The 12,221-nt window shown below is 42.4% G+C and overlaps 1 protein-coding gene across 1 annotated transcript in view; it reads right to left on the reverse strand.

Moving 5' to 3' along the window:
• LOC139466923 (cadherin-23-like) overlaps positions 1 to 8,276 on the reverse strand; it is a 69,005-nt gene extending 60,729 nt beyond the window's left edge. The window contains exons 1-5 of the mRNA XM_071248647.1: positions 8,174 to 8,276; positions 6,644 to 6,878; positions 5,025 to 5,215; positions 3,272 to 3,511; positions 1,032 to 1,288 (exon numbers count right to left, since the gene is read on the reverse strand). Coding sequence (XP_071104748.1) covers positions 1,032 to 1,288; positions 3,272 to 3,511; positions 5,025 to 5,215; positions 6,644 to 6,878; positions 8,174 to 8,276 — 1,026 coding nt within the window. The remainder of the gene's footprint in view (positions 1 to 1,031; positions 1,289 to 3,271; positions 3,512 to 5,024; positions 5,216 to 6,643; positions 6,879 to 8,173) is intronic.
• Positions 8,277 to 12,221: the final 3,945 nt, after the last annotated feature.

Genomic DNA, 12,221 nt, shown 5'->3' on the forward strand with positions numbered 1-12,221 from the left:
CAATCACTCACACACTCACCCACTCACCAACCCCTTCACGTCCTCAAGACGTACCTTGATTCCGATACAGAGCTTCCGATACGTGGCTCATATTCCGAGGTCTTGTTTGTAGAACATTAATTCAACCACTCACTCACTCACTCACTCACTCACTTACCCGCCCCTTCACGTCTTCAAGAGGTACCTTGATTAAGGTAACAGAACTACTTCGGTCCATGCCTCATATTCCGTGACCTTGTCTGTAGAACACTAATTCAGTCATTCACTCATTCACCCGCCCCTTCACGTCCTCAAGACGTACTTTGATTAAGCTAACATACCGTATTCGACGTAATAAGCGGCCAGGGCGCTCTTAAAATTAGGAATAGGGGGATTATTAGAATTAGAGTTGAAAGATCGTAAAATTCGTTGTTTATGCTGACAGCCTGAATGATATAAAAGACAAATCTATGCGTTTTGTACACGACAAACATATTTTTCCAGAATTGCCCGTAATTAAGGGTGCATATAACACACGAGTGTGTATCATACACGAGTAAATAAATCTTTTGCACATTGATCAATCGGAAGGAGTGCAAATTGGGATTGTCACCAGCCAATATATTAGCAAATATCGCCGTGGGTGCTTATTAGAGCCGGGCGCTTATTACGCCAAGACCTGGGTTCATATTCCGTGGGTCGTCTGTAGAACACTCACTCACTCATTCACTCACTCACTCAGAGGTAGCATGATAAATGCAAAAGTACGTTCAAGTCCTCAAGACGAACCTTGATTAATGCAACGGTTCTTCCGGTTTGGGCTCATATTCCATCTCACTGCATCGCTTACTCACCTTCAAGTTCTTTGATCAATGAAAAATTACTTCCGGTCATGAGCTCTTATTTCGTGGCCGTGAAGGTAGCCACTCACTCACACCATCACTCACACACCTTCAAGTCCTCAAGACGTACCCTAATTAATGCAACAGTACTTCTCACACAAAAGTACACTCACACAATCATTCATACACCTTCAAGTCCTCAAGACGTACCTTAATTAATGCAACAGTACTTCCGGTCCTGGGCTCGTATTCCGTGGCCTTGTCGGTGGCCACAAAGGTGAGAGTGGAGGTGAAGGCCGAAGCCTCGAGGCTCTCGTAGTCCAGCTTGTTGGCGTCCACTGACAGCTGAAGTGTGCTGGGGTCAAATGTAAACGCTGGGTCACTCGGGTCATCGCCGTCCATCGTGACGTCATACTCGGCGTTCACTCCGCTGTCGGCGTCAGTGATCGTCAGTTGCAGGACGGATACTTAAAGAGGAATATGATAATACGAGAACATGTGATGAAAACCACAAAACACAATGATAATGCGATAACATATTTTTTAACCCAATAAAATATAATGATTATGCATGAATATATCACGACAGTGTAACAATACATTATAATACTAGTATTTCAACAATATTTTACGACAGTGTGGCATAATATTAGGGGACAATAATCTTAAAATCGGATATATACATTTGTATATAAGTAATCGTTAGCATTGCAATCTCATCACAGGATATCCCATTACAGGTCACGTCAGACCGACCTTTTGCGAACTTTGACCGACTATTGAAACGAGAAGCAGGGTGTCAACTTCAGCCACAGCAGCTTTCTCGAGCTTGACGACAGTGGTTTAAAAATGGCTACATGCATTCACGATTACTCTTTGAAAATTCAAAATTTTGCAACTGGACAAAAGATAATTCTGGAATATCTAATAGATGGCCGATATTGTATGGCAGTTCATGGTCTGTGGAAAGTCACTTCCGTTTAAAATGTTTATCACATTGTCGCAAGAGACACGTGATGTCTAGCACACGGAATTAGTCGTACAGTCCGGAAATATCGTTCGGTCGTTCGGGTTGCCCTGTGCTGACCTTTCCGAAGTTGCGTTATGGTGATTAGAACACATTCGGACTTTCACGTTCGCGATCTCGTAACTGAGATGAAAAGTCGTTCTGACTTGACCAGTAATGGGATGTTCTCAGATCTTTGTGTCGCGGTGGGAGGTATTAAGATCTTATTGTAATGCGTTTGCTAGCATTGCCCAATGCCTTTACTTTCAAAGTATTATGAGAATGAATTACAACGACAGGACACATTAAAAGAAGTGCTTAAAAACACTAACTCCATTTGCGATATAGAATCAGTATGGTTAATTATTATCCCTTAAGGCCCCCAACCGCCTCTCAGTGTGTTACTAACACCGCCTACAGGTGGCTCCGTCTTCGACCTTAGACCTGGTCTGGTGACTCTCCTGGCCATACCCGTTGCTGTTGGCCCTTGAATGTTGTGAAGAAGCAACTTCACGTGCACACACAGACACACATACGCACGCATACACATGCACACATGCACGCACACAGAAACACGCACACACACGCACATACGCACACACACGCGCGCACACGCACATACACACGCGCACGCGCACACACTCACCCAAACACACACGTGCGCATACACACACATACACGCGCGCATACACACACGCACGCACTCACACAGACACACACACGCATCCGCAAAGAATTTCAAGAATGCGATTGTTCCTGTACGTTTCATCTTCAAAGCATGCGAAGGGGAAACGGACTATGTGTTACATGAACCTTGTAGAATGGCTCCAGAACCTATTCCATTTAAGCTGACCACCAAATGCTCAAACTAGAACAAACGTTTTTTGGCGAGGTGACTTTCTGAACAGGGGTTGTCAAGCGACAAAACGTTCCCCTGTCATCCGGTTCAATGCCCGGTATGGAAAAACTGTGAGGAACCATTCTTGGTGCCACTCACTCACTCACTTTCTCACAAAGTCACTCACTCACCCTGAAATTTCGAAAAAAGTCTTTGTTCCTCTTTTACGAACGCGTCGTTTTCCTTTCTGCTTGTCGCGTTCTCGGATCTTCGTACATAGTGAACATCTTGAACAACGATCCACGCAATTGGGATACGATGACATGCATCAACCAAGTCAGCGAACCTGACCAACCGATCCCGTTAGTCGCCTCTTAGGACAAGCATAGTCACCTTTTACGACAAGCATGGGTTGCTGAAGACCTTTTCTACCCCGGATCTTCACGGGTGCATAACTCTTTCTACATGCTTTCCAGGAGTATATTTTATGATTAACTCCCCTGTTCATTTTGTCTCGCTAATGAAGCGCGAATATTACACCATGAAAGACATGTTCTGGTCAGAGAACGAAAAAACGGGGGAAGCAAAAAATGATGCAGGGCCCACCTGTCCCCGATCCCTCGTTGACCGCTGCGTTGTACACTGGTTGGGAGAAAACCGGCTTCATGTCATTCACATCTTTCACAGTAAAGGTCAAGGTTGTTGAGTTGGTATTCGCACCAAGGTCAGTGACGGTCAAGGTCAATTGATCAAGTTGCGTGACACTATTTGGCGGGTCGAAGTCAATTCTGGCTGCTACCTTTAACCTTCCGTCTGTGGTTACCTCGAAATACCCGGCATGCGTACCTGAAAAGATTTGAGGTTGATACGCGTGTGAAAAGACGATGGTTTCATGCACTACTGTTAGGAATTGTTAATAGATTATCTTCAGGGCTTGACGTTTGAGGGCATTTTGAATATGCTATAGTATACTGACCAGACAGGGAATGCATGAGTAATACTGACCAGACAGGGAACACATGAACAATACTGACCACACAGGAAGTACATGAGTAAAGCTGACCACACAGGAAGTACATGACTAATGCTGACAACACAGGAAATACATGAGTAAAGCTGACAACACAGGAAATACATGAGTAAAGCTGACCACACAGGAAATACATGAATAAAGCTGACCACACAGGAAGTACATGAATAAAGCTGACCACACAGGAAGTACATGAGTAAAGCTGACCACACAGGAAATACATGAATAAAGCTGACCACACAGGAAATACATGAGTAAAGCTGACCACACAGTAAATACATGAGTAAAGCTGACCACACAGGAAATACATGAAAAATACTGACCACACAGGAAATACATGAATAAAGCTGACCACACAGGAAATACATGAAAAATACTGACCACGCAGGAAATACATGAATAAAGCTGACCACACAGGAAAAAAATGAAAAATACTGACCACACAGGGAATACATGAATACTGCTGACCACAAAGGAAATACATGAATATAGCTGACCACACAGGAAGTACATGAATAAAGCTGACCACACAGGAAGTACATGAATATAGCTGACCACACAGGAAATACATGAATAAAGCTGACCACACAGGAAATACATGAAAAATACTGACCACAAAGGAAATACATGAATAAAGCTGACCACACAGGAAATACATGAATAATGCTGACCACACAGGAAATACATGAAAAATACTGACCACACAGGAAGTACATGAATAAAGCTGACCACACAGGAAATACATGAAAAATACTGACCACATAGGAAGTACATGAAAAATACTGACCACACAGGAAATACATGAAAATTACTGACCACACAGGAAATACATGAATACTGCTGACCACACAGGAAGTACATGAATAAAGCTGACCACACAGGAAAAAAATGAAAAATACTGACCACACGGGGAATACATGAATAAAGCTGACCACACAGGAAATACATGAATAAAGCTGACCACAAAGGAAATACATGAAAAATACTGACCACACAGGAAATACATGAATAAAGCTGACCACACGGGAAATACATGAATAATGCTGACCACACAGGAAATACATGAAAAATACTGACCACACAGGAAATACATGAATAAAGCTGACCACACAGGAAGTACATGAAAAATACTGACCACACAGGAAAAAAATGAATAATGCTGACCACACAGGAAATACATGAATAAAGCTGACCACACAGGGAATACATGAAAAACACTGTCCAGATTTACGCTATACTGACCAGACATGGAATACATGAGTAATACTTATCATACAGAAAATACTTGCTCTATACTGACCAGACAGGGAATACACGCGCTATACTGACCAGACAAGGAGTACGTCAGCTGGTCACCCTCGTCGATGTCGCTAACTGTGAGTCCGCTGTCGATGAAGCTGTCGATAGGAAGTTCTTCAGGGAGTGTGACAGACACGGCGTCCACGTTTGGGGGCTCGTCGTAGGCGTTCAAAAGCTTGATGGTGATAGTAGTGTTTACCAAATTGGTTCCGTCATGAATCCTATTAAAAACACCAATGAACTATTTGAAACGTTCGTAGAAAGTCTGTTATGCATGTTTGAGGTTCATCGGTGCTACGGGAGCACGGGTGGCCCAGTCGCCCAAGGACCTGCAATTTTCTGTGCAGAGTTGCGTCCCTTAGACAAGCCAGAAACATGCTCGCGGGTTCGAATCCCGGTCCGCCAAGACTATGTTTCTAGGTTTGTCAGCACCATACCAGTGCTCGTGGGTTATACCAAAGTGGTAAACGTCTGAGACCTGCTTTCCTCTAACATTATGCTGACACGCCGTGATATACCTGAAATACTGTTAAAAGCGATGTTAAACCCATCTGACTCACTCACTCACTCATTCACTCATCGGTACTAAAGAACTATCAAAATCTAAGCATACCACATGTATTTGTATGTGGATAGACATGATGATTGACTTTCAAGATAAACGTTGCCAACACTTTAAGAAATAAGACAAAACCATTACCATAATCACTGGAAATCACTGCCAAGAACAGCGTCTATTGTACGATTCCTACTAAATGATAAGCATATGTTAATTAATCACTATTAAAATACAGATGAAAACCCAACGATTCCTTCCCACTGAAAAATATCCTGCCCGTAACGTCAAACACTCGAAACACGTCAAGCATACCTGAAACCTTTACATCAAACTCTTCAAGCATGCCTGCACCTGTACATCAAACTCTTCAAGCATTCCTGCACCTGTACATCAAACTCTTCAAGCATGCCTGCACCTGTACATCAAACTCTTCAAGAATACCTGCACCTGTACATCAAACTCTTCAAGCATACGTGCACCTTTACATCAAACTCTTCAAGCATTCCTGCACCTGTACATCAAACTCTTCAAGCATGCCTGCACCTGTACATCAAACTCTTCAACCATACCTGCACCTTTACATCAAACACGTCAAGCATACTTGCACCTTTACATCAAACTCTTTAAGCATACTTGCACCTTTACATCAAACTCTTCAAGCATACTTGCACCTTTACATCAAACTCTTCAAGCATACTTGCACCTGTACATCAAACTCTTCAACCATACCTGCACCTGTACATCAAACACGTCAAGCATACTTGCACCTTTATCATCAAACTCTTCAAGTATACCTGGACCTGTACATCAAACTCTTCAAGCATACCTGCACCTGTACATCAAACTCTTCAAGCATATCTGCACCTTTACATCAAACTCGTCAAGCATACCTGCACCTGTACATCAAACTCTTCAAGCATACCTGCACTTTTACATCAAACACGTCAAGCATACTTGCACCTTTACATCAAACACTTCAAGCATACCTGCACATTTATATCAAACATGCCAAGCATACATGCACCTTTACATCAAAGCCTTCAAACATACTTCAACGACTTCAAGCCGTCACAGATGCTGCTACACTTACGAGACTTTCACAGGGAAAGAAGAAGCAGCTTCATAGTCAAGAGCAACCAGGTTTGTTAGGTTGTTGCCAGAGAACGCAAAGTCGGTAGCAGCATCCATGATGTAGCTTGCCACGGCGTCGCCGTCACGGTCGTATGTTGCTATCGTGTACAGGACGATCCCTGTCGTCGACGTCTCTGTCAACGTTATCTCAGTGCTGCCGTCGGGTGCTGGGCTCAGGAACACAGGCTCGTTTTCTGCAATGTCACCAGCGATCGAATATGTTGGGTGAGTGAGTATGTTTTTGCGCCTCTATTACAGCAAAATCACGATGGGAGATACTAGAATCCGGCTCCGAACATTTTACCCATGTTGGGAATGGAACCTGAGCATTCGCTGTCACAAGCAAGCGTTATAACCATCAGGCCACCCCAACTATAGGCCATTGTGTAAAATCGTGTTACAGAAATCGTGCTTTAACCATAACATGGTTTAAGTCAAAGAAATCACTCAAAAATGGTTGATTCCGGAAGTAGCATCAACTCGCCACTTCGGGGCTCATTTATTCTACTTCCGGAAACAAACGATTCTCATGCATTTCTCAATAACATTAAATCCCTCAATTGCCCCACGTTGGACGAAGGAGCCGAAAAAAATGGGGATTGGATTGTCAGTATCTGTGACAGAAGCTGACTGCAACTCTTGTTGCTAGTACTGTTAGTCACTGGTTGTCTGAGCTGTACTGGATTGCTTACAGGCCGACGTGATACAGCTGGTCTAGTACTGACGCCGGGTGTTTAACGTCATCCACATCATGTATAACATGGCCAATATTTGAATCCGTAAAATGCATAATCTTGTTCAATCTCATTAAAATCAAATTTGAGTTCTTGCTACCAGATCAGGAAATGGGCAGTCGAATGTGTTTTCTAATCATGCAACCTCGAAAAGGTAAAACGGGATATTCCGAATGACAGTACGTGGTGTACGACTGATGCCGTCAAAATCATCGCCTATCTCTCTCTTCAATGGGATAAACAATGGGACAAGAATGTTCACAGCCTTACAATCTCGATCATCTATTAGACATTCCAGAATGTCCTCGTGTTCTGTTTTCAAAGTTTGAATTTACATTTTTCAAAGCCTAGTCTAGAATGGAAGTCTCAAGTTTGAAACTTGTGCTGTAAATCTCGAGAAAGCTGCGTTCTGATTGGCTAATGTCAACTTCTTGTTAGGAATTTCATTGGTCGGTCGTTCTGACGTGACCTGTATTGGGATAACCCCCATCTATGTGTAGCGGTAGCGAGCATTAAGATCTGATTTTAATGAAATTGAATCTTGCTCTATATGCAATCGACCTTTCGCTGGACTGCTCCAAATGCTGTTTGTGTGTACGTACCTACGCTCAAGTAAATCGATCCTCCATACAGATCGGTGATTTCAAATTCGGCATAAAGAGCTTCTTCGAAAAGACCATTAGTGATAGTCATAAGAGTGTTCGCACCAACAGTATAGTCAGTTCCAAGCGAGACAGTCCCAGATAAGTCCCAACCTAACCAGAAAAAACGGAATGCTGAGCAGTCGAGGTAGGTCCCGGGAGAGAAGTTTTTGATGTCACAGTTGCCGGTGTCGTCGCAGTCGGAGCTGGGTATCATTAATGCGTATGTGTTTGAATAGTAACCAAGGTATACAATGACATAAGTATTTCCTAGTTTTGTATATACGGTCAGGGCAACTTCAGTACACGCCTGTGCACCAAAGATCATACTGCGACGCTCGTATGGGGACCAGCCAATCTGACTGAGATCCATTTTATTTCCGGATTCGAGTGTTAGCAGTTCCCATGATCCTGAAATAAAGAGAGGTTAAAGTAAATTTCTTCATGCGGTGTTAACAATTTGTTATAAACAAAGACCAATTTATGTCTATTGACCCCGATGAATATTATCCGGGGTGAATGTTAAATGGGTGAATGTTCCAGGGTGAATGTTAAACGGGTGAATGTTCCAGAGGTGAATGTTCGAGGATTGAATGTTCCAGGGGTGAGGATTGAATGTTCCAGGGGTGAATATTCCAGGAGTGAATGTCCCAGGAGGGGCATTCCAATGTGAATGTTCCAGAAAAGTATGTTCCAGGAGTAAATGTTTCAGGCGTAAATATTATGGATATGAATGTTATAATAAAACGGGTGACAATTCAAGGGTGAGTGTTCCAGGGGTAAATGTTCCGGGAGTGAATGTTCCAGTGTGAATCTTAAATGGTGAATGTTCCAGGAGTGAATGTTCCAGTGTGAATCTTAAATAGGTGAATGTTCCATGAGTTAATGTTCCAGGGGTGAATATTCTGGGAGTGAATGCTCCAGTGTGAATGTTAAATGTGTGAATGCTCCAGTGCGAATGTTCCAGTGTGAATGTTAAATTGGTGAATGTTCGAGGGATGATTGTTTCAGTGTAAATATTCCACTGTGAATGTTGCAGGAGTGAATGTTCCAGTATTAAATGGGTGAATGTTCCAGGGGTGAATGTTCCAGGAGTGAATGTACCAAGGGGTTAATGTTCAGGGGCGATATTTAAAGTGTGAATGTTCCAGGTTGAATGTTCAAGAAGAGAATACAGCCGATTGCGATTGTTACAGATGTGAATGGTGAAGGGGGGAATGTTCGAGGAGTGAAAGTTAAAGGGGTGAATGTTCGAGGGGTGAATGTTCGAGGGTGAGTGTTACAGATGTGAATGTTAAAGGAGGAATGTTCCAGGGTAAATGTTCGAGGAGTGAATGTTCCGAGGGCGATTGTTACAGATGTGAATGTTAAAGGAGGAATGTTCCAGGGTAAATGTTCGAGGAGTGAATGTTCCGAGGGCGATTGTTACAGATGTGAATGTTAAAGGAGGAATGTTCCAGGGGTAAATATTTGAGGGGTGAATTTTCCAGGAGTGAATGTTCCGAGGGCGATTGTTACAGATGTGAATGTTAAAGGAGGAATGTTCCAGGCGTAAATGTTCGAGGGGTGAATGTTCCAGGAGTGAATGTTCCGAGTGCGATTGTTACAGATGTGAATGTTAAAGGGGGGAATGTTCCACGAGTACGTGTTAGTTTTGTCTGTAAACTTCTGTCTGTTCTGTTATGAGATTACATATGGTTTTTTGTACTCAACATTTGGGGAGGGATTGTTCCTGTTGTAACTACAGGCCAGCATCTGGTGGACATGGATTGTGTAACTTAACTAACTAACTTAAATAAACATGAATATGTTCCATGGCAATATGGGATACTATTTGTATGACACACCTGGATCTACTAGCAACCAATCTCCTAGAAACCAATCACACACATTCGTGTCCCCCTCAAACGTTGAGTACTATATAAGCGTTGATACACCTTTTGCAAAAAGAATCATACTAAACAATCTTACGCATGAAAAACATGTATCTGAATTATTGGGTTGAATTATTGTCAACAAATATGACAATTACTTGACGAAAACATTTTTTCGGCTGAAAACGGAAATTGAATCAATTATTTGCATTCATTTAGCACCTTTTTAATTTGAAGTCACTGGTTACCTTAATTCTGCCACCGGTTATCCATATATCATTTACAAGATGTTGGAGCAAGGGTGTGGGAGTGAATGAGTATGGTTTTACGCCGCTTTTAGCAATATTCCAGCATTAACACGGGGGACACCAGAAATGGGCTTCACGCATTGTTCCTAGGTTGGGAATCGAACCCGAGCCTTCGGCATGAAGAGCGAACGCTTTAACCACTAGGCTACCCCACCGCCCCTCAAGGGCGAAGGAATTTACAAGGATGTTTTGTAACTGTCTGGTCAAACTATAATTCATGTTGGAAGTTGTTCGTTATTGTAAAAACACAAGGTTAAACCGTCTTACCCGCGTCTCCATACCCTGCGAGTAGGGCTACAATGGAAAACACACACAGCAGTTTCGTCTCCATGTCCTTATATGGAAGTCTGCTCACTCGGGGAGTTATATCATTGGCTCATGCCTGCAACGAAGACATGCAATTAATATTAAATAACTAAACACAGTGTGCAGAAACACAACTCAAACTGTATCTAAAGTTTTTTGAGTAAACAAAGGATTGTTTGATTGTTGTTGTTGTTGTTGTTGTTGTTGTTGTGTGTAGATAATCAAACATGGATCAGACAAACCAGTGATTGATAGAAACGCCGTTCCCGTCGGGGTATGACGTCATGCAATTAGTCAATTCACTGAGTCTGACAACACGATCCACAGTTATTAAGGGATTACCATTATAATTAAGGCGACAAAACCATTTCCATATCCGTAAGAAAACACGCATTAAAGTAGAGTCGGTTGTACGATTCCGACTACCGTATTCGACGTAATAAGCGCTCCGCTCTTATAAGCGCCCACGTCGAGATTTGCTAATACATGTATATTGGCTAGTGAACAAACCCAATTAGCACCCCCTCCGACCCCTATTCGCATATATTACTCACCGCTTCCTTCCTCTATTCGCGTATGTGATATATGCACCCTTTATTATTGGCAATTAAATTCTTGAAAAATATATCTGACGTACATAAACATTTCAGGCTGTCAGCATAAACCACGAAATTTATCTTTCATTTCTGTTTTTTTCACCAAAATAATATTCTAATAAGAGCCCCTTATTTCTAATTGTGTGAGCGCCCTAGGCGCGTATCACGTCGAATACGGTATATCATGAGCATGCGTTTATGAATCACTATAAAATAAATTATGTCAGGTGTTCCCGAAAGAAGAACATCTGAAAGACCTATTATCCTATGTGAACGAGCATCTGACAGAAATTGGTTTGTATAATTAACTTGAATGTACAATTGCTTGTTTCTATATTTTTATTATGCTAATAACCACGGACAGTATTCAGATCAGATCATGAATTTCATAAATATGTCTCCGGACCATATGCCCCAGGTCAACATGTTTACACTATACAAAAGAAAATGGCTAGTAACATATCTTATGATTTCCTTTTTTTTCAGGCTGGTCAGAGAATCTATGTCTCCATACATATTATATACCCTGACGGACGAAAGAAACTATACTATACTAAACTACCGGGCAAAAGAAAGTTTTTACTTTAAAAAAAGTTGTATAAACAGCGAAAAAGCTGGTACAAGTTTTAACCCCCGCAGAAAACATTCGCCCAAATGCAACATGACCACAACCACAACGCAGATTTTCGAACGCAGCTTTCCAAATCATGCATTTTTGAAAACGTGCAAAACGTGATTTTGAGACATTGGTGCAAATGCACGTGCGTGATTGTGGCATAAATACCGACGTTGGACAGAGCAGGCATTCAGTAAGCAAAAAACCACCAAGAATATGCCCAGATTTACACAAGCGCAACGAGACAGAGTGATTGGTATGGCCAATATGGGGGCTACTCAACGTAAGATAGCCAGAACCTTCAACTGCTCCCAGACCACCACCAGCAAGTTGATAATCCGCTACCAACAGACATGACAGACTCAAGACCGGCCAAGATCGGGAAGACCGAGAGTGACAACACCGGCCGAAGACCGCTACATCCGGCAGATTCATCTCCGAAACAGATGTGTGACGGCGACG

The sequence above is a fragment of the Haliotis cracherodii genome, unplaced genomic scaffold (assembly GCF_022045235.1).
Source record: "Haliotis cracherodii isolate W230 unplaced genomic scaffold, xgHalCrac1.p SCAF_19, whole genome shotgun sequence".
In the NCBI taxonomy this organism is placed as follows: Eukaryota; Metazoa; Mollusca; class Gastropoda; order Lepetellida; family Haliotidae; genus Haliotis; species Haliotis cracherodii.